The sequence below is a fragment of the Capsicum annuum genome, chromosome 12 (assembly GCF_002878395.1).
Source record: "Capsicum annuum cultivar UCD-10X-F1 chromosome 12, UCD10Xv1.1, whole genome shotgun sequence".
Taxonomy (NCBI): domain Eukaryota; kingdom Viridiplantae; phylum Streptophyta; class Magnoliopsida; order Solanales; family Solanaceae; genus Capsicum; species Capsicum annuum.
Genome location: NC_061122.1, coordinates 51,142,156 through 51,167,419, shown reverse-complemented (window position 1 = coordinate 51,167,419; position 25,264 = coordinate 51,142,156). Strand labels below are relative to the sequence as shown.

At 33.0% G+C, this 25,264-nt stretch overlaps 1 protein-coding gene across 4 annotated transcripts; it reads right to left on the bottom strand.

Annotated features, from left to right (window-relative positions):
• Positions 1 to 7,773: 7,773 nt before the first annotated feature.
• Positions 7,774 to 16,675, bottom strand: LOC107851019 (TSL-kinase interacting protein 1). 4 transcript variants are annotated; one of them, XM_016695910.2, is made up of 9 exons: positions 14,472 to 14,487; positions 14,334 to 14,381; positions 14,105 to 14,242; positions 13,710 to 13,921; positions 13,375 to 13,616; positions 13,061 to 13,295; positions 8,536 to 9,300; positions 8,217 to 8,321; positions 7,774 to 8,131 (listed from the first exon to the last, which is right to left on the bottom strand). In XM_016695910.2, exons 3-9 carry the CDS (start codon positions 14,226 to 14,228, stop codon positions 8,039 to 8,041), a joined length of 1,776 nt encoding a protein of 591 aa, XP_016551396.2. In that variant the 5' UTR covers positions 14,229 to 14,242; positions 14,334 to 14,381; positions 14,472 to 14,487; the 3' UTR covers positions 7,774 to 8,038. The 4 variants fall into 4 exon arrangements, with proteins under 4 accessions (XP_016551396.2, XP_016551393.2, XP_016551395.2 ...); XM_016695907.2 differs by lacking the exons at positions 14,334 to 14,381; positions 14,472 to 14,487 and adding an exon at positions 16,549 to 16,675; XM_016695909.2 differs by lacking the exon at positions 14,334 to 14,381 and having other exon boundaries at positions 14,417 to 14,545.
• Between the last annotated feature and the right edge of the window lie 8,589 nt (positions 16,676 to 25,264).

Genomic DNA, 25,264 nt, shown 5'->3' with positions numbered 1-25,264 from the left:
TTAAGGTAGAGCACCAAAGACCTGGTGGTATGTTGCAAGAGTTAAGTATCCCCACTTAGAAGTGGGAAGAAGTGAATATGGATTTTGTGACTGGTTTACCCCGATCGCGTCATCATCATGATTCGATTTGGGTTATTATAGACAGATTAACCAAGTCAGCATATTTCTTGCCAGTCCATACATCCTTTACAACAGAGGATTATGCTAAGTTGTATATCCGAGAGCTAGTCAAACTGCATGGAGTTCCCTTGTCTATCATCTCAGATAGGGGTACTTAGTTTACTTCCCAGTTTAGGAGAGCCTTTTAGAAGGTTCTTGGCACCTAAGTTCATCTTAGTTCAGCTTTTCATCCGCAGATAGATGGTCAGGCAAAGAGGACCATCCAAACTCTAAAATATATGTTGAGGCATGTGCTCTTGATTTTAAAGGTATTTGGGATGAGCATTTGTCATTGATTGAATTCGCTTATAATAACAGTTATCATTCTAGCATTCAGATGGCCCCGTTTGAAGCTCTTTAGGGAAGGAGATGTAGATGACCCATTGGTTGGTTTGAAGTAGGTGAGGCTGCCTTGATTGGGCCTGATGCAGTATTTGAGGCTATGAAGAAGGTTAAGTTGATTAGATAAAGGTTAAAAACAGCCCAGAATCGTCAGAAATCATATACGGATGTGAGAAGAAGGAACCTTGAGTTTGAGGTGGGTGATTTAATGTATTTAAAGATTTCACCCATAAAAGGGGTGAAGAGATTTGACAAAAAGGAGAAGCTTAGTCCCCGGTATATTGGCCCTTATAAAATTCTGAGTCGTGTTGGTAAAGTAGCTTATAATCTTGAGTTGCCCACAGACTTGTCAGATGTCCATCCTGTCTTTCATGTCTCTATGCTTAAGAAGTACATCGGTGACTACACCATTGTAGTTCCTTTAGAAAGCTCAGAAATTCAGAACAGCCTTTCCTATGAAGAGATTTCAGTTGAGATTTTAGACCATCAGATTCGTAGACTGAGGAACAAGGAAGTTTCCTTAGTCAAAATTCTTTAGCGAATTCAGTTTGTTGAGGGCGCCACTTGGGAAGCAAAAGTAGATATGCGGACCAAGTACCCTCATCTTTTTGCTGTAGATTCAGATTTTGTTCAAGGTAACAAGCTTCCTCAAATCACCTCTTTTCAATTCTAAGTTTCAAGCCTTATATAACCATTCATTCAATAGTTCATGCATTTGTTATCAGTAATGTATGCCAGTTATAGCCTCAGTTTTCAGCATCTTAGTTTCGTTAGTCACATTCGAGGATGAATGCTCCCCAAGGGGGAGATATTGTAAGACCCAGCAAATTTCTAGCTTAATTCAGTCCTTTAAGCTTGTTAAGGGGCCCCAGACTTAGAAAATTCTAGACAAGTATTCAGACTTAGTTTTATTTTTTGCCTTTGAAAGTTGGCAATCTCATTTCACGACCTAGACATCCGTTAATTGTGGATATTTAACTTAATTCATGATCAGAAAGGCCAATAGGTGAACCTGGAGAAGTTTCAGATTTTTCAAACTTTGTTTGAAGCTCCTTTGGAATCCCAAAACAGTGAACCAACTCGATCTTGGAGCGCCGCATCGACTATCACGTTGGTTAATATTTTTCCTAGCTTCCAGCGTTACATTCCAATGAGTCAACGCTAACTTGGCGCGACACATTGTATATCACATCGGTACCATTGACATGGTGCGTCGACCTGAGCGTCACTGGGCATATTTTATTTCAGTCATTAATGATCCACATCCAAAGGGGAAATTATTTCAATTCCCCTCACCTTTATTCCGTCGAAACACAAAATTAAAGCCTATTACAAACACTTTAGGCAAAATTTCATCAACTTTCTCTCAATTCGAAACCCTAAGTTCAATACTCATCTTCAAGAATCTCAAGAATTCCACCGTCCTTTTTCTAAATAAGTTCAAGATTCAAGATTCCCAACTCAATAATTTCAAGAACCCTCCTTCAAGAGTACAAACAGAATCTCAAAATCATGTTTATTCATCTAGTTCTTCATCCAAGGTATGTGAGATTTGAACAAGAACAAATCTTTCATTTTTGTGCCCAAAAACTTAAATTTTATGAAAGATTTTGATGATTTGCAAGTTGGGGTTTATACCCAAAGTATCTTGTTTTAAGTTTATGAACTTGTAAGTGATTTAAGCTTTGAAGTGCATGTTTACTCAACCTATTTATGCTTTGAACTGAGGATTTATACCATGAATTGCATATCCCTATTGTGAATTGCTATTTTAAAGTGTTTCCAAGAGAGTTATCAAGAATTAAGCTTCGTTATAAAATCGTGATTATTTAAGTATATATATATATACTTTAAATCCAAAGATTAATTTTTGAGATTTTTAAAATATTTCAATTCTATTATTGTGAGCATGAGGTTTATTATGATTTGGTATGATTTTCAAGTATGGGTTGTAAGCCATAAGCTTCATTCTGGGTAATCAAGAAAGATGATTTTTAAGCAAGATTTAATCTTTTAATCCTAATCTAAAATAGGGAACCCACATTGCTTATATAGTTCATGATTTAAAGTAAAGAGAAGCATAATTGGTTTTCATTATAGACCCTTGTGTTGTTTTAAGGTGGATTTTCCCTAAAAAGTTCTGAGCAATAAATATGGGAGTAGTATTTAGCACCGAGTTGGGTATGATTCCAAGGTCTCATGCCTCAGAACTACGTGCCACCATAGGTTTCTGACTTTCCCATAGTGGGATAAGATAGTTATCACTTAAGTTAAGGTTTTATTTCGAATGGAAAGGGTAGAACAGCTCTCCCCAACATGGGAAAGACGATGGACTCTATGTCAGCTCACATGGTTTATGTCGGTTAGAAGAAACTCCTAAGCCCAAAGTTCCCAAGTCCTTGAGTCCCAATTTCTAAGTCCTAAAAGAAAAGATGAATCAAAAATCTTTTAGAAAACTAAGTGTAATGACTCACAAGATTTATACCATATGATTTACTTTTCATAATTGATGATCTTTAGAATTTTGGATTACTCAAGCTATGTGAGTCAGTTATTCTTAGAATGCATGATTTTTTATAAACTGTGATGGTATTATTTACATATTATATGCACCCCCATATACTCAGTACATCCTTAAAGTGCTGATCCACATATACGTCTATGTGCTACATTGTCTCATAATGTAGATTCAGGTGCTTAGTCTCAGCAGCAACAGTGATTTCCGAGCATCTCATCTACATCCTTACATTTAGTGAGTCCTCATGGTTTGAGGACCTACTTATGCAGCTTTCCAGTTTTCATAGTATTGGGTCTGTCCCAATGACTCTCTAGTTCTTTAGCAGTAGAGGCTTGTCGAACTATCAGTTACTTTGACCAAACTTTGCTATATTTTGTCATTCAGATATTGTTTTCAGTTACTTTAGTTCCGACTTACTATAATAACAGTATTATTGCTTAACTAGTTTATTTAGAAGTAAGCTCCAGATTCAGTAACAGGCTCAAAGGGTTAGCTTAGCCTTGAGCACCATGTGAAGTGTCGAGATGAGATTTTGGGGCGTTACATTACCTCAACACAACATTGGGATTGTCTAAATTTAACCACTATTTGGAGGGTAGATTGCAAGGGACTGATTTTAGATTGCAAGAGAGGGATTTTCTTGTTCTTTCCAAAACTAGCAGTGTCCTACTAAAGCATTAGATATAGCATTGATACATATTGTCCACGGTAGGCTGGGGCACATCAAGCCGAGCTCTTTATAAGCCCAGATAACTCTTTAATATTTAGTTCTCTCTAGTATAAATCTATCAGAAAATATAAGCATTACTAGTTTAAATGTTATGGTTGTTTTTCGTAGTTAGGAAAGAATCACGACCTATAGCTTTTGCCATGCGAAAAGTTTCAAAAACATGAATCCCAAACTCCAACAATTCGTTGATAAAACATTTGTACATAATTATTAGGTAAACGAGTTAAAGACTCTTAAATATTCAATACTAAATAGTTCTCCAAAGATTCATTTTCATAATCATCTCTTCCTCACAAATCAATTATTAACACTTTTTTTACTCAGATAAATTCAAGCAGAGGTTGGCCTGTGTCTCATTGTGTAAAAGATAGGATGATTGTAATTTATAGTTTGTTACTAATAGTAGTATTTGATTTTAGATTGAGGTATTATTATTACTTTCTTATATTTCTTCTTTTTAGATCATAGGCAGCACATTCTGCTACTACAAAACAAGAGAAGAATCATCATTAAAAACACTAGAGAAGCTCAAACAAGCGGAGAAGCTCGAGTTATATGTAGTAATATACCTACCTCACAAATCAACTATTAACATTTTTTTAACTTAGATTAATTGAAAGTCCTTACCAAATAGTTATTGGATGTCCACAATGCTGAAAATGCAAGAATGGAGATGTTGCTTAAGTCTCTTTCCCCCAAACCTCCCTCTACCTAAGCCCTGTTATCCCTATCCTCTTATCAATCCTATGTCAGTCTCATAGTTTCTCTATTGGGTTGGCTCTTGAAGATAGTTTATTTTATGCATCATTTTGATATGATTTTTACTGGTACTGACCTTTGTTTTGAAAATGAATGAATTCAACTTGTGTACCTCATTTGTCTCTTTTATTTTAAAGGTGTTCTTTATGTTAGTGTTTCCCCAGTGGCAATGTGTTAATTAACTTGTACTTATCTTTAATCTTGGTTTACTGTTAATCCTTTTTAATGATGTCAAAAGGGGGAATACTGACTTCATATATAAGGACCAGGTTACCAGGTACCAAGTGTGTGAGCTCATTTGGTGCATGCTGATAGGGGGAAGTATAGTAAGGCACAGTGACATGGGGAATCAAATTTTCTCAAAGTTTTTACCAGTAACATGGGGAATCAAATTTTCTCAAAGTTTTTACTGTAAATGACAAGAAGGGACCAGGTCCCTATGTTGCATGTGTGTGGAAACATAATGATAGGGGAAACATTCATCTTCAGAGTGGTAATCACTCTGATTAGATATGATGGATGTGTATTGATGCTCAAAGTTGTATGGGTGATTGGGTATGATCAAAAAGGGGAAATTTGTTATATGTAGTTTTGATGATGGGCAGCTAACTTCAAGGGACCAAGTCCCTGGATGTGCATCGTGCAGTACAGGTGGCACGCATGTCTGCAAGTTTGATCCTCTTGTGTAACAAACTTGCAGATGTTACTCGTATTGAATAGGACACCTGGTCCAATGATATTTCATCCTTAATCATCACTCAGCTATAAAGGGAAAAAATGCTTCCTCATCAAATGGTTTTTGGCAAATACAAAGAGTGAAGAGAGGCAGCAAAAAATTCATTTCAACACTGCTCAAGTTCTTAGTTGTATGTGTGTGCTTAAGCAAAAATTGTTCTTGAGTGAGTTCTGATTTGTAAACGAATTACTCGTGTTATAAGAGTAATGAACTTTTCTCCTTGAGTTGAGAGTGCTTAGGTAGAGTTGCTTAAGTTTGATATTGATTAGAGTTAATTAGTGTAGAGGGTCTTTAGCAGAGTTGTCAGGATGAGTTTGTAGTAGAGTTATTACAAGCGAAAGGAACCTAGAGTTAGGTTCATTGAAGGCTGTAATCAAGATTTTGATTATAATGGATTTTGAGGTGCTTATGAGGGCAAGCCGTGGTTTTTTCTTCCTTGAGCAAAGGGGTTTTCACGTTAAAATCTTGTGTTTTACTTTTCCTGCACTGTCTCTTACTTCCTGGTTACTTCACTGTATTTTTCCTGTGATTGACTTTGAGAGGCCTGGTCCCTTACTGTGTGATGCAATCCTCAGAGTTACAACACAGCACACACTGCAACCACAGTACAAGAACAGAATTGTCGTTAAAAACATCGAAGAGGCTCGAACAAGCGAAGAAGCTTAGTCTATAGTTGTATGAGTTGCTAAAAGCTGCCCCACCAGAATAAGAATGAAAAGCAGATGAAACTTTGTAATGTTTTTCTTAATCTCTTCTTCGCCGGTCGGAGGCGTCTCAGCAAAATTAGTGACCTAAAGCCAAGTTTTAATTAGAGGTCTTAAATATATACACATACTTACAAAAATGATACTTTAATAACAGTTAATCTTTTTTCATTCTTACATATTTGTTGTTTTTTTGGTGTAATATTTTTAAAAGACACATAACCTTTAGCTTCACATATTAATATGATTATTAATATAAGTAAGGATGGATTAATTTTAGAGAATAGGATGTTAGATATTTATTTGCAATACGTTAATATAGATGTTATTGTTAAAGCTTATTTATTAATATGAAGTTTGAATGTTTAATTCAAATCTCTAAAATACTTTTGGTAAAAATTAGACGATTTTTTCTTTCTTTATTTTTTCAGATGATATTTTAGACGTATTTCATGACCTTCATTATTATTTCAAGTAAATTTGAAATCATAAAATTTATTATTAAAATTTTTAAGGCCTCAAACTTTTGAAGGCCTAAAGCAGCCTGCCCTTGGGTCATCCTGCCCCGGCAAAGATCTATCTGCACAAAGCTAACCTTGCTTGTTTATTTTTATGATCTTGAGCTAAATGTTGATTAGAACCAAGTTCACCCAAAGAGTACATCTTTTTTTTTTTTTCCTGAGATATTATAGTGTGCATCACATTAGATGTATCTCAATTTTTATAATCTTGTTAGCTTGTCGATTAATTCTTATACCAAGTAACTTCTTTCTCTTTGATTTTCTCAAAAAATATGAAGTGGGAACAGAGAATAAAGAGTACTTGTATAAACGAAGTTATAAACGGTTGATATATATATGAACAACAAACTACTTGGGTCGGGGCGGTTTGAAATCTTTGCGAGTTTATGTGGGTTTGCCCCGTACCACTCCGCACTGCTTCATTGTCATCCCTAATTCGGGGGCTTTGTTTCATGTTCACATTCCAAATCGATGGATTGCAAGAAATGACTAATATTATTTATTTATTTTAGTACATGTTTATGAGTCTACAAATGGAGCTAAATAATGTTTGAAAAACTAATAAGTAAAAAGAGGTAAATTCACCAACATACACTGGTGCCAAGATTATAAGTTACAACCCATCATTAATAGGGACTTTTTTTTTTAAACCACCCGGTGTTCGGTACCTGCTTTTTATGAGTCCGATTATATCTGAATTCGTCCCGCGTCGGGCCCTATTTGGGGGGAGAGCTTCGAACAGAGTGTTTGTTCATACCCAGGATCAAACCCTCGACCGCTGAGTAGGTTAGATCATTAATAGGGACTTGATTTGACACGAAACAAAAATTTTAAAAAAAAAATGGCATTCAATTTAATTTGCATTGAGGAAAGTGCCACTTAATAGTTACACCTTCCATCTCGATTTAGGCATGAAGTACAAGAAAAAAGAAACTTTTGTAGCTTATGATCTAAAACAAATTTTACATTTGTGTGGTTTTAATACTTCTCATTAAACGTATATTAAGCGGAATAAAGTAAGGTTGTATCCTCTTTTTTTTTTTGTTAAGATTGTATCTACATAAGAAAATATGACACTTTTAAAAATAAATTAAAAAGAAAAGCATAATATAAATTAAAACAGATGAACATCAATTTTTGATTTGTAGTTCATAAGCTCAGTTAAAAATTTGTTACAGATATCTTTATTATGTACGTCTGAAGTACTTCAAACATCAGGCCATAGATGAAAGAAGTTGAATTCATTTGAATAAGCAATACACAATTTATATTGTCAATAGCTTCGTATAGATGCAATTGGTGTAACAAAGAAAACTCAAGAGGCACCCAACTGAAATTCTAGTGCTCTAATGTTCAATACTCTTGTTTCACACAGTAAGTTCCATATGAAAGTACTACAAAATCAAAAGCCTAAATCAAGGCTAAATTACATAATATAGAAAGTATCTATAATCACAAGATATTTTTCTAACTTTTTATGGACAGTTCAGAGCATCATTTTTTACTTTTGACTGATCAAGAATTTGATCCTCGAGCTGAGGAAAATTTCCAATTCAAGACAACAGTATGTTATTTAATGAACTCGCTGAGGCTAACACTGTCTCCGCCGTTGACAGCTTGTGAAAGGGGGAGTCCAAGATCAAATGGTCCCAAAGAGTCTTCCTGCAAGCATAGGAAAGAAGTAGGCTAAGTTGTGTGACAAGAAGCAAAATTTCATGACATAAGAAACTGAAAAGGCAGAAAGTACCCATTTAATGCCCTTTAGCCCAAGGCTGCTGTCCAAACGAGAAAAGAGGGTTGTCTTTGGTTGCTGAGATGATTGATCTTGCACAATCATACTTTGAGCTGTGCACTGTAACAATACCAGAATGTAAGAAACAATCAAATCCTTCCATGAGAATACTACACAAAGTCATGTAATAGTGAAGCAGGAAACAAGTCAGGAAGCTATGCACTTGAGAGTTTATCATTAAACTGAAGCAATATTACAAAAAGCCAAAAGCTAATGACGGCCAAAATAAGCTTTCTGAAACTGAAAACTAGAAAAGATTACAGAGAAAACAAACCTCAGCAGCATTAGAGGATGATGGAATTTTGAAAGATTTTGAACTTGTATACTCGCGACAATTGCCAGGACCAGCTGTTCTGCACAAAGTTGCATTTTCATTTCCTGATGAAGCTTTACACACTGGAAATGCATGGCATGTCTCTTCAGCATCCAAGATAGACGAGTGCAATTCATGAGATGATGACTTTGAAATTTCAGGGTGTGAATTCATGCGGGCAGCAACAAAAGCATCAAGCGAGTCAGGTTGTGAGTTTGGTTTGTCCTCACTTCTTTGGTCATGATTTTTTAATTTCTCCAGCTGGGAAACCTCAGACAGCAATCCTCCAATGCTCAAGTCAGTGAGATTAGAATCCCACAAGAATTTTGACTCAATGTGGTGGCCATACTCTGATGTTTCCTTCAACCCAGCTGTTCCTTTTGAAGCAAAATTGGAATCACTAATCTTTCCCTCAGAGGACACTTCGGACGGGAAGCTTCCTGTGGTAAAATAAGAACTAAATGGAGGTGGCTGCAGTCCAACTCTGTTCTCTTGTTTCATTTCAGTAGACATCTTACCCTGCAAAGACACTTCAGACAGCAGACCTCCAATACTAATATCAGGAACTAACTGGATTGGCTGTAAATGCAATTTATTTTCTGACTTGCTGATCATTCCTGGCATAGATGCCTCAGAAAACAATCCTCCAATGCTTAGGGTGGTCAAAATATCATTCCACGGACTTACCATCTTTGAAGGCACATTTTCCTTTCTCATTTCATCAACCTAGAAAGGAGCATCAAGGAGTGAATTTAAGACGCCTATAGCCATTTACACTAATAAAAAGGTACATTTTCGTCCTTTGAGAGGAGTGACCTCTATGGACAAAAACAATAGTTATACGAGCCCTAGAACACATCAAATATAATCACAGAGGGCAAAGCAGTGGTTAACAAACTGATCTGAGCCCCTCATATGTGATATAATGGAAGCATACCCTCCAGCTTGTGGCAAAAAGTTTGGAAGGTAATTTTAACAATTAATTTATCCATATTTTATCCTATAATGAGACCATTTCAATTTCGAGCACCGAGTCTTCCCCATACTATCACTACAGCAGTTTGCTTGACCTACCACAGCCTACAGGTTAAGTAAACATGTTGTGTCCTAGGATGGTTCTGTTATCAGTTCATGATTTACACAGATTGCAGACAGCTTGCAGGACAAGCATACCAATTTCAGATTCAGAAGATCCAAAACACTAGAGTATTTTCAGGAATGAACTCTCCAATTGGGTGGATTAGGTATCTCCAGGAAACAGGTATCACAATCCACTTTGATATGCCTACTTACCAAACAAAAAAAGAAAAGATCCACCTTGATAAGCATCAATGCAGGGGTAGAGGAGAAGGTATATCTTTTAGTGTGTCTCTCAAAAATTTTAAAGTATGGATTTAAACTAAACTAAAAAGTTAAGAAGTTAATGCTAGATTTAAGTTATAATAATGGCAATGAAAAGGTTAAATGAATTGAGCAACTATAATCTGCTCTGCGACAAGTATGACAAGTTCTTAATAATGATGTCGTAATGGGTCAGTCAACGAGAACCAGAAGGAAGTAAAATCAGCTAAAGAAGTGTAGAAAATATGAACTGACACAATGAAGAAAGAACTCAAACGAAATCAGAGGAGATCAAAAGAGCAGCCCAAGACAAGATGAACGAGTTCAGCCCACCCCCTATATCAAGATAGAAGACGTTACGCCCAGAAGGACAGATCAAAGGAAGAGAGGCCCAAGAGTTCGAAAGAAATAAGATCAGAAGCCCAAGACTTAAATTGAAGACAACCAAGAATTCAACAAGGTGATCAAGTAAGAGTCTTGACTCAAACATAGGCATTAAGGTAATCCAGCCGAAGCAATTAAAAATCCTTGGGTTATTCAAAAGGAAGCTCCTACCACTGGTCAAGAATGGTGCCATTAGCAACTTGGGAACACTCAACTGCATTCAACACCCATCAAGTCTCAAAGAAAGAGGTTCAACGGGTACACAAACCAAAGACTATAAATTCAAAAGCCAGAGCAGAAGTAAAAATTTATCTCTTTGATTCAAAAACATCCCGTCTTGTTTCTTCTCAAGCAATACTCTTTTGTGTAAAAAAGTTGTGTAAGTGTAGCTGAAGAAAAAGAGAAAACAAAGTAGAAAAGAGTTGCGGGAGATTTTATGAGAAAAGAAATCTGTAAGAGGAATATCATTTGCCAGTGAGAGATAAACTAGCCTAAAATATTCAGTGGTGATCGCGTAAAACCGCTGAAGTTTACACTGAGACGAGACCATTTAAAGAGAGCTTAAACGAAAACCTTGTAACCCAAGGGACTGGAGTGTGAACTAGTATAATAACAATTTCTATCATTTTACATTCAGTACTTAAATTATCTGTCTCTTATCTCTATTTTCAACTTCTAAATAATAAGCTAAGTATTAATTTCTAAGAAAATAAATATATTAAATTAATATTTCTCTATCTAATCTCTGTACCGAGACTTGGCCAAATACCCTGCAATAAGTCAACTAATTTTTTTGAACAGGCATCCTGTGCACATATTTCCTGGAAATCGGAAAACTAAAGATAACGTAACATGCCAAACAAATGATGTACCTATCAAACATCTGTATTCCAATAGAGTATGCCTACAGATAGGCTTAAGTCATCAAGGGCCCCTTAAAGTTGTTTGCATAATTCACTTAGCACCTCAACTAGGATCGGTACCTATTAAACACCTAATCTATTCAAAACTAGTACTTATTAAATACAAAATGCTGATATGGCAAAGGTGCGTTTCACCTTTGTTAGGTGCGTAAGTAAAGCTAAAAAGATACTCCCTCCGTTTCAAAAAGAATGACCTACTTTACTTTTTAATCTGTTTCAAAAAGAATGACCCCTTTTCTTTTTTGGCAATACTTTAATTTCAACTTTTCATATGACATGTTTAGGACCACAAGATTAAGAGGTATTTTGGTACATTTAACACAACTTTATTTTAAGGCCACAAGATTTAAAAGTCTTCTTTATTTTCTTAAACTTTGTACCAAATCAAAGTAGGTTATTCTTTTTTAAACGGAGGGAGTACTTTTTTTTTTTTGGAAAAAACTGTACTTTTTTCCTTCCGGCAACACTTGGCAACTTTGTATTCATGAAACAACAATTATTAATTTAAGAAAAAAAGGAAAAGCAACCCCCCACCGCCATCTGCTCCATTTAACACTAATCTTCTTTCCGATCTACTTCTTTTTCCTATACTTCTCTTTTGTTTTTCTTCTTTTATTTTTTAAATTTCTTTTCATTCTTTATGAAAGAAAAAGATTTACGAATTCACATTTTTTCTTTCATATCTTTTGGCCGCCTTTCCGTCATCACTGGACCACCAATTACTGCCATTGCTGTTCACGTGATATAATATTGAAAAAATTAATACTATATTTTTCAGTGAAATTTCATTTTCCGGTAGGTTCAATCCCAACATATACTCATATCAATATAAATTAATTAACTAAAAGTGATCGTTTAAACAATATCGATTTTTAACTGGAAAAAAAAAATCAAATATAGGACTCAAAAGAAACTCCGGGCGTAACTCCATTTTTTCCAGCAATATTAATCGAAATTAGTCTTTTCAGCGAAACTTCATTCTTCTTCCTCTACAATGACAAATGAGATGGTGAAGATAACTCAAAATGGGTTGAGAGAGACAAAATAGCATGTTGGTTTACGAAATAGCATTTTGTTTTCTATTTTTTAATCAAATTTGCCATTTTGTTGCTTTGTGGTTAAAAAAAAAAAAAAGAAAAGAGGTGGTGATCGGGCGGACAGTTCCGGCAGGTAGCAGGAAAAGGGTTTGGATGGAGTGTGTAGGGGTGACCTTTTTTTTCATCTTCTCTTTTTTATTTTAAAAAAAAAAAACTTTTTCTTTCACTTATATTGGAATGTGTTTTTTAAACAAATTTTTGTACCAAAATGACATGTCATCATTTAACATTGTTGTGGCGTGTCATCGCGAGTGCGCAACACACACTTCATACTTTTGGCTGATTGTCAAAAAGTGTGAAATCGGTATCAATTCGGAGGGATTGAGGTGTTTAATAGGTACAAGGATGAGTTTAGGTGTCCAAGTGAAATCTCGAAACAAGTTTAAGGGTCTATCGATGACTTAAGCCCTACGGATACATACATACATGGAGAAAACACTAAACAAGACGGTGTTTAACTGTCTTGCAAGTTATTTCTCCCCAAACCACTGCACATCAGTCTATTTAGCATAAGAAGAAATATCTGCAATGAGGTACATCTAATGCTTTGGGCCAGAGATCACCATGATCACAGGATATAAGGGGCAGCATTATTTTTCATTCTGTTCAACTTTTCACCATAAGTTCCTAACTGAAGAAACTGAAATCAGCAAAAATCCTAAATGGATTCAAATTGGATGACTGAAAAGATTTACAGAACAAGAAATTAAGAGAAGGAATCAGACAGGCATAATAACTTACCACGTGATCAACCGGTATGTTCAAAGCCATATTCTGATTCTCAATTACACTCTCATGCTCATTTTTGCATATTGGTTCATTTTTCAACTTAGCTTCCTCCACTTTGTCATTTGCTGTGTCCATTGCAGCAGCAAAGATTCTCTTTATACCCCTTGATTGTGAATGCATACCAGAGGGCGGGGAGATTTCCGGTACCTCAAAAGCCTTGAGCTTAAGATCTGAAAACCAGTCATACCTAGAAAATTTGGGACAAATTGAAACATTTGCGCTGAAGATCTATATGCTAAACAAAAGAAACCAGACCAGTCTAAAACCTTAATCGGAAAATGGCAGGACTTCCTATTGCTGCATACACTTCTCCTGCAGAAACGTTGGTATCTTTAGAGCTCCATCGTTTCTGTGATGCTATGTTCTCTGTATTAGTGTCAAAGGGGAATAGAAGGAGCTGCCCTAACCCCAAACACGAAGAACTCCACTTCGTATTAAGGTGCTTAATCACCGATGATATCTTCTTCTGAGCACTTAAAAGGAGTTCCTGGAACGGATAGCAGCTATCCTGCCAGAAGTACCAAAACAATCAAAAAGTTCTTCCTAGTGCATTTTACGCAGAGTTCTATTATTCATTTAATGCATCATTTCATTGTTATACCTTCTCTAATCTCTTTCTGGTAATTTTTTTAATTGGATAAAGCTGTAGCTTAATCTTCTTATAAGAATCAAGCTGTTGACTCCCTTCCGCAGCATCTCCTTTTGTTACAGGAGAACACATCGTCCTTTTGGGCAGCTTTTGACAAGATACTTTAGCAGCTTGTAAGGGCAAAATCACATCATTTTCCCCAGCCAAAAGATTTCTGCATTCCCCTGGGAAGTACACAAGAAAAGTCACATCCCCAGTTGAGAGACAAGCCAAACAAAAGAGGAACTAGATCAGAACACTCAATATACAGCTATCAAACTCCCGGTCCCGGATCATGCAAGTAACATAAACATAAATGAGATGGAAAATGAAAACAAATGTCTACAAATTAATGTCAGCTGCCTAACCTGCTCCTTTCAGATTCTGTCGATCAATCCTACGTGTTGATTTCTTTGATGCAACATTCTCCTTGTCACTGTATTTTTCATGAACATCACCTACCTTTCTCTTCGTAGATCGGCAAGATTTCATGACAGATTGCTCTTCTGCCAAAGAAATTTAATGACTGAGTATTGCCATTTATTTTACTTCAGAAATTTCACTCATATCATGCAACAAATATTTTCTCTATATTACATGCCACTATCAAATCTTTAACAACAGTAGACTTGAAAAGTTCAGTTCCTATAGAAGCAACAAATGGTTAAATCAGCATCTACTTGTAATGTCGATCACTCCAACAATATAAGGAACAGCAAAAGTCAAATGGCAAACAGTGAGTAATCAGCCTCGCAAGTGTCACCACCAGCACGTCTAGCAATGCTTCCTCTAATCTGGTTTTCCAAAGACAACTGTACCAATAGGTAAACAGAAGTCACAAATAGTTCCTTGAGCAACAAATGAAATAAGAACATACATAAGGCATGATAAATCACTGAACGTATGCGCCAAACTAGCAATCAAATCATATTCTTGCTATCATTTTTTATTTCACCAGTACAAGTTCTCATAACCCAAATACTTTCTCCATTAAAATGCAAAAAACTAGCCGACTATTGAACAATATTCCATGGATCAATTTCGATCTCTGTATCTAGAACACTTTCAAGCCCATTAATCTCAATTAAGAAGATGGAACTAAATCTTTATATAGCAAAGACAGAACGATCTAGTGAAGCTCCTGTAGAGCCAGCTTCCATGAACTCTCTCCTTCGCCTTCCATTGCTCTCTATTCAAATACCTCTTCAACTATTCAAGCCTTGGAAAATCAGTTTTTTTCTCGATTTGTGTCCTAACAAATTATAAAGGACCTTTAATAATGCACCGTATAGCAAAATTTTTCTATAACTATGGTGTCAGCCAGCTTTCCCCTACCTCAACTAGCTCCACGCGGTAACGGCTACTTCTTACCAACACAAGTACCGGGTAACTCTATCCATCAAGGCTTGAACAAATAGGAAGAAATCAACTAGTGTTTTTGCCTCAGCTAGGATTTGAACCTGAGACCTCATGGTTCTCAATCCACTTCATTGACGAATAGGCCACACCCTTTGGGTGCATATAGCACACATTTTCTCATTGAAATATTCTTGCTACCTGTTTCCTTTTTAGAGCTAGTATACAAACTGTTCAATGTTGCTCTTACAAAGAGCTTGTTTCGTAACTGCCTCAACTGCTCAACATCAACGAGGCTAAACTCAAAATATTCTCATCCCCCTATCTGATGTCTGGAATCCTTCACCAGTATTATCTTGTATAATCCAGGCACAAAAGTCAAATCAGCCCACTACAAATTGCACATCTCATACATTAAAGAGTCGGAGGTCAGTAAAGCTTCAAGTTCAGCTCCCCATCAATTGTCAAGGGTGAAGGAAAACGGTTAAGTCAAATCTTGGGTAGATTGAAGTTAAAGTGCTTCACAAACTTTTTCTGAGACCCTAATTCATGATAAACCATGCCTGTCTTTGTTTCCCCACTTTAGCACAGCTTACCGGCTTTGTTGAAATGTCATATTGCCATGATAATCTTTCTACTCAAGAATGTCCTAGAAGATCTGGCAATATTATGCGGTTAATATTATTCTAAATCATTTTTCACAAATTTCAAGAGTCCAAATTAATTTAACCATTCAATTTTTTTCCATCTTTGATGTGATATTCTTCTCTATCAAACTAACTTGTCAAGATTTACCACTTTACATGTAAGTTAGTTCACAGCTAAATTAGTTCACAGCTAAACACTTTAAATAAATGGAAAAGATCAAATATCTTAATTCTCACTAGCATACATCAAATTTCTTCTCCTTTTTTCTAATAATTCGCGCCTTCTTCCCGCTAAAGCGAAAAAAGTACCAAACCTATCTTTCTTTTTTCTTTTTCAAAAGAATCAAGATATAGAAAAACTGAATTACACCAATGGATTGAAACAACACAGAGATTCTCACACCAAATTCCAACTGCAACTCTCCAATTCCCAAATTCAGATTCAAAGGCATAAGGTCAATAAACTACAGATTCCGCACACAAGCATCAAATTTCTTCTCTTCCTGCTTAATTTTCTGCATCTTAAAAAAAAAAAAAAGGAACTAGGGTTTGCTTAAAACAACCAAAAAAAAGAGAACCAAATTCCAATCGGACATCTTCGAATTCCGAAATGACAAGTTCAAATTCGATTAAATAGCTAAGGTTTAATCAACAACGCAGATATACACACATATCAATTCCGATTTTTTTTTAAAAAACAATCAAGTCCAAAATCTTTAAATAAGAATTAATTCAATAGATTCAAACTCCAAGCAGAATGAACGAAATTAAATTAAATTAGATTAAAAAACGAAACAATTGATGCTTGCCTGGAGATTTGAAATAGTGAGCGGGAATGCGAGATTTTGAGCTATAACAAAACTGACCGCCTATATTTTTTGTGTGTTTGAATGAATTGTTTTCCCTTTTTGCCATACGCATATTTATATGTGGACTTTGCACTACAGTTAGGCTTCTGCGTGGTGTAGCATCGAGCCCAGACTATGTTTAGGCCTTGTATAATGGCCCAAAAGGTATTTACATAGCACTAGTAGAATTTTGTAAGAAAAATTACAGAAACTAGCATCCTTAAGATTATAACTATAATAAATAGTAATATCTTTTTAAAATTACAACTTATAGCAAAAGAAACAATATTTTACTCACTTCATACTAATAGAAGAATATGTATTTTTCAGTTGTGCATATGTATTTATGAGTAATACATATATATTTGTATATGTATTTATATAGCAACATTTTACTTAAATACAAATATAATTTGCTATTTTTCGTAATTATAAAATTATTGCTATAAAAGTTATAATTAAGGCTACAGAGTTGCTATTTCTAAAGTTTTCCCAATTTTGTAACACAAATAACTTTGGATTTTAAACTTTTTTTCAGTTCTACTATGTTATATAGCAGTAATGAAGTACAATCTTTTTATAATTTATCTAAAGTCATTTCTAAAAGTATATTTTTCATAAATAATTTTTTTTTTCGGTGTTTAGTTAAAGAAATTTATTTTATAGTGAGACTTGTTACAATTATTATCCTTTATAATGACATTTTGCTACCACGGTCAAATTTTTTGGGGAACCGATTTTTCATGTGGTATTATGTTATATGTTCTCCATTATAATAGTAGTTCTCTAGAGTAACTAACAAATATCAAAACAAAGGATGTCACAGTAGAGAAATTTAATTGTATATTAAATGGGAGAAAATGACTTCCCTCACTTGCAAGCAGCAACAACAACATATCTAGTGTATTCTCGCATAGTGGGGTTTAGAAAGAATAAAATGTACACAGACTCATACCACTGTCTTCAAAAAAGTAAAAGCATAGTTTTCCCAAGGTTCTCAAACTTTTAACTCTATATTACTTCTTCTCATGCCCCATATCTCCCATGACCCCGATTTCATCCAAAACTAACTTCCAATCGACCATCAATTTCTAAATTATACTCTCATAAGTTCTAGACAAAACCCACAATTCTCCAATTGAAAATATCGATTGCTATATGGAATCATAACTAATCACTAAACGTCTAAAATGAAATTTTGAAAATTTCTTGTAAAATCACTTCAATCTGAAGTGTAGGGTTCAAAATATGATATAAAATATCAAATCGTATTGGAGAAAATATTAATGCTCGTGTATACTCTTCGTAATTGTGATATCCAAATGTCTGGCATTAAAATTAGAAAAAGTCTATTGCAACAATTCTCATTTTGAGGTTAGAAACTCATCTTAACCCTTCGAGATATAATTCAAATATGCAAATCACTTTGAGAATACCCTAAGAACCTGTTGGAACACTCAATCACCAATTCGGGGTTGTCTGAACACATATTTGGTCGTGGTTAACTCTTAAACTTCTAAATTACTATTTTTTTAACTTAAATGCTGGAATTACTCTCGAACCCTCAAAACCCAGTTAAACTCTCCAATTAAGTCCTAAATTATAATGCGAACCTATAGGAACTTTAATACAGCAAAACCCAAAATATTGATTTTGGTCAATTGTTATTTTATTTTATTTTCTATCAAACCTCTAATTTTTTGTTTTCTTCTCCTCATTACGCACTCGGGTTCTTCAGATTCGTGTCACCTGCTCCCCCAAGTCATAAATCACATATGAAACTTGTGGAAAATACATTTACAAGAAAAGGATTCTAACTCCCAAAACAATCGGACGGATCGTTACATTAAGGAGTGTTGTCTTTAATGATATACTTTTATTTTTATACAAATATTATGACAAGCTTAAAATCACATTTTTTTTTAAAAAAATAATATATTTCTTTCTTGAATTTCATGTCTATTTATCCAATCAAGGAAGTTCACTTAGTAGAAGTGGAGTTGAACTGAGTGATATATTTAGGAGGATATAGGCTACAAAATTAGGGTAAACAACATAAATTTCGATAATTTGGAGCTTAATTACAGAAAATCATGATATTTTGCATGATTACTGAAATTTGAATTTTGAATTTGTCGAGATACATAATTAGCACCCGATATCTCTAACAAAGATATTTTTTTTCGATTTATGGGTCTATCGAAATACATAATACATCCAATGAAGATATATTTTTTTCTTTTTAAAGATACATAATTATCTTCCAATATATTTTTCTGATTTTGGGTCTATCTAGATGCATAATTAGCTCCCAATACATCCAATGAAGATATATAATTATTTAAAATTTTTGTAATTACTTTATGAGAGTGGAAATGTATATGTATATGTATATGTATATGTATATGTATATGTATATGTATATGTATATGTATATGTATATATATATGTATATGTATATGTATATGCACATGTATATGTATATCAATAATCTATAATCTATAATATATTAAAAGTGTGAAGGGCTTTAGAAATGTTGTTTGAACTTTTTGTCCTTCATTAAAAGTTTTTATTTTAGACAAAATTGTCTTTCACTATTTTTTTCCTAATGTTTAAGAGTTAAAAATTAATTAAATATATTTATAGTAAAGTCTTTCCTTATTAGATTACTATTTTTTCAGATTATTATTGAAATATATTTAAATATTTAAAATTAAGGAGTCCCAACATATATAGTAAGAGGAAAATATATTTTAAGAATTTATGTGTCTGAAATATATGGTAACAAGAAAATATCTATCTATAATCTATATATCTATATATCTCTATAATATATTAAAAGTGTGAAGGGTCTTAGAAATATCGTTTGAACTTTTTGTCCTTCATTAAAAGTCTTTGCTTTAGACAAAATTTGTCTTTTCACTATTTTTTCCTAATATTTAAGAGTTGAAAATTAATTAAATATATTTATGATAAAACCTTTCCTTATTAGAATTTATCAGAATTAATGACAAGGAATATATTTTTCATTAGTTTAAGAATCTTAAATCAACTGAGTTTGATTTAAACTTTTTGTCTTCGTTAAAAGTCTTCACAATAGACAAAATAGTCATTCATTATCTCTTTAAAATTATTATAATATTAAATATTGACTATAAAAAATATGTGAGAAGTTTTAGTGTTCCTAAATATAAGATTTTTTTTGAAATTAACTAAAATTTACCTACTAAACATAAACGTAATATGAAATCTAAGTGAACTATGAATCAAATATAATCGTAAAGTTTCTTCAAATTGGTATAATTCTTTAAAGATGCTAATCACGACTAATATGCATTGTTTTATCCTAATTCATTTTGGACTATAATATGTTAGTACAATTTGATGCACATGATTCTCTAATTTGTATGGGATTTAAATTTATTATATGCATTCATGTAGAATAAGAATTAATCAAATAGAAATTTTTGATACACCTATTATTTTATTAAAATAAGAACTTCTAAAATATATGGGAAGGATTTTAATAAAATAAATATATAGAAAAAATTAAATGTTGAGTCCTAAAATATATGAAAAAAAATTAAGACCTGTAAAATACATGTAAAGAATCACATTATTTATTTAATTTCACCGTGATTTTTGTTTATTATTCATAAATCCGCAATCCCTCCCTTTTGGTTGCATCGACTATATATATGCTCTTGATCAATTCTAAAGAAATAACTTATATTGAAAGTACATGTTCTTGATCAATCCAATATCAAAGATTTATCTCTTTTTTTTTCCTTTCTTTCTTTGTTACATAGTGCCTTATTCTTTTTCTTAGTGTTAATATTTTGGTCTATTAGTTGTTAGTTGCAATCATACATATTGTGCATTGCTCGTAATTCTTGAGGATTATTGCTTTAGGTTGTATTAGTGTGTATCTATTATTTTTTGGTTTAATATATGAGACAGATTATTTGTATATTGATCTACTTATTGATGGACTTTCACTTCTATATTCATAAATATTTTTCTTTGAATATTGTAACACTTGACTACTAATATCTTATCAATCATCATGATACTTGAACTAAGTTTTTGGTTGACTCTGGTACGGAAAATAATTGTCAATTTTCTTATACATGTTTTTAATGTGTTTCAAGATATGTCATGTTTTACGATGATGCATCATTGTGTAAGAGTGTAGGGCTCTTTGGTACAATGAATAAAAGATAACAATTTCAAAATTAATTTTAAAATCATCTTATCCCATATTTGGTTGGAATAAAATGCATTGAATAATTGATCACGCAATTAGTCTAATCACATAACTATAATACGAAAAATTTAAGATATACCAAAATTTTAAAAGTTTTAAGTACGTAATAAGAATGTAATCAATGATTTTGTAAAGATTTGACTTTAAAATCGAGAAAATATTTTAAGTATAGAAAAAAAATTAACTGCACCTTGACTTTAAAAATAAGAAAAGTTTTTTATAATATAGAAAAAAATAATTGTACCATAAAAATAGTTCAAATTGATGCATCTCTCTTAACCTCTGGCAGCAAGGGAAAGAGGTATTGGATGACACACGCAAAAGTGATGATCCATCAACTACTTAAAACTTCTGGTGGTAAAATATATACATGCTTACACTAAAATATATGTATATGTTTACATTATTATATTAAAGTGGGTGGTAAAATATATACGTGCTTACAGTACTAACATATATGTTTATGTTTACATTATTGTATTAAAGTGTGAAGAATCTTTGAAAAATGATTTAAATTTTTACATTCATTAAAAATCTCTGCAATAGATAAGATCAATTAATTTTAAATGACCAAACGTACACGTGCGAGGCACGTGCGATTAAACTATTATTTTATAAATTATGAAGTCCTAAAATATATGATAGTAGAGAATATATTTAAAATTTATGGATTCCAAAAACTACTATAAAATAAAATTATATGATAAATACAAGCTGATCCTAAAAATATAGGAAGGCTATTTCATTACTTGAATTGAAATTTAAAAAAGAAGAAGACAAAATAGAACCAAATTTAGAACCCAACTTTAACATCCGAAATTAAAAAGGAAAAAGAAGTCTAAAATTCAAATTAGTAAAGTTTAATACAAAATTGAACCAAATTAAAAACGGAACTTTAATGTCTAGAAAAGAAAAGGAAAAAAAACTAAAATTCCTATAAGTAAAAGTTTAGTTTATTTGGAACTCATATTATTTTAATATTAATAAATAATATATGGAATAAAAATAAAGACCAATCACAATAAAAATCCTTTTTTAATTACGATATAAAAAATCAATCCTAAACATATTGGAAGGTTATTTCATTAATATATAATCTATAATCTACCATCTATAATCTATATTTATATTCTATAATATATAATCTATAATCTATATCTATAATATATTAAAAGTGTGAATAACCTTAGAAATATTATTTAACTTTTTGCTTTTCATTAAAACTCTTTATTTTAGACAAAATTGTCTTTTCACTATTTTTTTCCAATACTTAAGAGTTAAAAATTAATTAAATATATTTATGGTAAAACTTTCTTTATTAGAACTCATCAGAATTAATGACAACTAATATTTTTTTCATTAGCTTAAGAATTCTAAATTAATTAAATTTGATTTTAAATATAGAAAAAAAAAGAAAAATAGTAAATGTGGTTCAAATTGATGTGTCTCTCTTAATCTCTGCCAACAAGGGAAAGTGGTACTGCATAACAAACACAAAAATAATGATCCATCAACCACTTGAACTTCTGGTGGTAAAATATATGTGTACTTACAATAAACTATATGTTTATATTTACATTATTATATTAAAGTGTGAAGAATTTTTGAAAAGTGATTTAAACTTTTATCATTCATTAAAAATCTCTTCAATAGATAAAATAATTTAATCTTAAATAATCAAACACGTGTGACTAAACTAGTAATATATAAAAAGTGTGAAGACCCTAAAAAAAGTGATTTGAATTTTTTGCCCTTCATTAAAAGTTTTTGCAATAGGCAAAATTGTCTTTTCACCTATTTTCTTAAATTATTATAAAGACTATAATAAATATACAAAAATAACACTCATGGATATATGAAAACTTATATGATCAAGATTTTCTAATTCTTTTCTGTTTGTTTAATTAAAATGTATAACTGGAAAGAAGTTGGTCTTTATTAGAAGTAATCTTCAGATATTCCCCACGTTAATTTCCTTTTTAAAAAAAAAATCCGAAAAAAGTAAAAAAGAAAACATAATAAAACTTATAAATCTTTTTAAGAAGATGTATAATTGAAAAAGAAGTTATTCCTTATTAGAAGTACCTTTCAACTAATTATCCACTTAATTTCCTTTTAAAAAAAATCTGAAAAAAGAAAGAAAACACAATAACACTATTGTAAATATATTTGATATTGTTATAAATATATTACCTTTTTTTTTTTGTGAAAATATATTATCATATATAATGAATGTCAACTTTACCATTTACAGCGAATGCCTACTTTACCATATATAGTCAATATCTATTTATGAAAAAGTTAGAAACGTCAAAGTTAGTTTTTCCCTATAAATAGAGGGTTTTCCTTCATCGTAATTCACTCCTCAAGAACCTCTCAAAAGAAATAAAGAAATCTCCTCTCTTCTCTCTCTATTTTTCATCTTTTTTTTTAATATTTCAGAACACGTTATCAGCACGAGACTCTGCCAAACAATGTGAAATCATAAATCTAAAGGTAATTTCAAGGTTAATAATTCCTTATGTTATTTATTTTTTGCTACTAGTGATATAATTGTTGTTGTATTTGAGGAAAAACAATTGGTTTGAAACCACTTATGCTTCAAATTTGTTTATGAAGAATAATATTGTTAAAAGATATGATGATGAATTTAAGTCTCATCTCATTGAGAGGGTAAGACATTGGGTTAAAAGTTTCAATGCACCATGATAATAAGATGTTGACTTCAAGTCTTGTCACGACCCAAAAATGAGGGCCATGATGACACTTGTCGCGGCGTACCTTGACAAGCAAGTCTATCACCCAAACTGATACGAATAGAGAAAAAGGACAGAAATACCCAATCTAAGGCTTCTAAAATGAAGCCGAACCATATAAATAATCATAACAATGCGGAAAGAACTTATTCAAAACACCAATCATGCCCAAAATCAGGTGTCAATAGTGTAAGAACTACTAATACAATCCAAGAGTCAAATACATCGGAAAAATAACCACAGAGGAATAATAACTGTCTCCGAATACCAATAAAGACATAACTAGTATAGAAAGATAAAGGTGAACTGCGGACGCATGAATGTCCAACCACTACCTTGGAAACTCCAACAATCGCCTGAATCAAGTAAGTTGAGACGCACTCGAGTTAGGACCTGCACCGAAAGGGCGCAGTAGGCATGAGTACGGTCCACTTGTACTCAGTAGGTATCATAGGCCGACCAAGTAAAGTGGTAAATAAAGTATACAAAACATACACTAAGGGCACATCACCTGCAATCAGATAATGTCCCACAACGGTAGCCCACACCGCTTGCACTAACAATTTTAGTATATCTCACATATATTACAAAAACACACCAAGATACGAAACACAAGTATACATTATGTCACATATAATATAACAAGAAAGGACATGTAGATACAAGATCATCAAATACAAGTAAAGGAAAGTAAGACAAACACATAAATGACAAGTCAATAAGGCAATACAACACAACATAAACACAATAAAGTAAGTGAAATGTATATGATAATGATGATGCACGAGGTTGTCACACAACCTCCGGGATCGTCGCACAATCCCCGTATACACCTACGGAGCTAAAACTTCCCGACGTAGGACCCATGGGGGTTCGTCAACCCCTATACAATCCACATATCTCATATCTCCTTTCCGGCACATCCCTCGGAAAGGGTTTTATAAGGTGTTACAATATTTTAAAAAAGGTGTTGCCAATGTTTCTCAGATGTTGCCACAGTGGTACTAATTTTTCATGAATGAGTATGATATGATGATGTAATGCTCACACCTAATCACAATAAGTATTTCCACAACCAACCATATGATATATTTCCACAACCAACCACAATGATATATTTTCACAACCACATGAGCCAATATTCACTCGTTATTTTTATTTCATCCATGAATTTCCACACGTCTTATATGCCAGTAAAGTATGAATATAATCACAATACACCCATGGTACCACATTAAACAATACAATACAATTACTCACATGTATTCAAGCCTATCAATGTCACATAGGACCCCACACGGTTAAACATATCACATAATATTTCAATTTCGACAATTACATCACATATAGGCCCCCACACGGGCACAACACGTAGATAGCCATTTTTCATGATTAGTTCCTACTCTTAACATGCATTTTGTACCATCATTTACTACCCAGCCCAGTCTGAAGAGTTAAGCCATAACCTACCTCGAAAGCCGAAACCGGTCCGCTACACTTGAACCCGTAACCTTACTTTTCACAAACAATCCCGAACTCTACTAAAAACATCAAATATGAAATCTACGCGTCAAAACAAAACCAACGACACCTATATTGATTACTTTTGGTTAGGGATCAAAACGAACCCTCAAAATAGGTTTTCAAAAAAAAA

What these genes read in the sequence shown, in the direction of transcription:
- LOC107851019 (XM_016695907.2), bottom strand. Translation starts at nt 16,660, where the DNA reads ATGCGTATGGCAAAAAGGGAAAACAATTCATTCAAACACACAAAAAAT. An exon ending in CCTGCCATTTTCCGATTAAG is followed by an intron (nt 13,296 to 13,374) that starts GTTTTAGACTGG and finishes CAAATTTTCTAG; the next exon opens with GTATGACTGGTTTTCAGATC. An exon ending in GGCTAAAGGGCATTAAATGG is followed by an intron (nt 8,132 to 8,216) that starts GTACTTTCTGCC and finishes CTATGCTTGCAG; the next exon opens with GAAGACTCTTTGGGACCATT.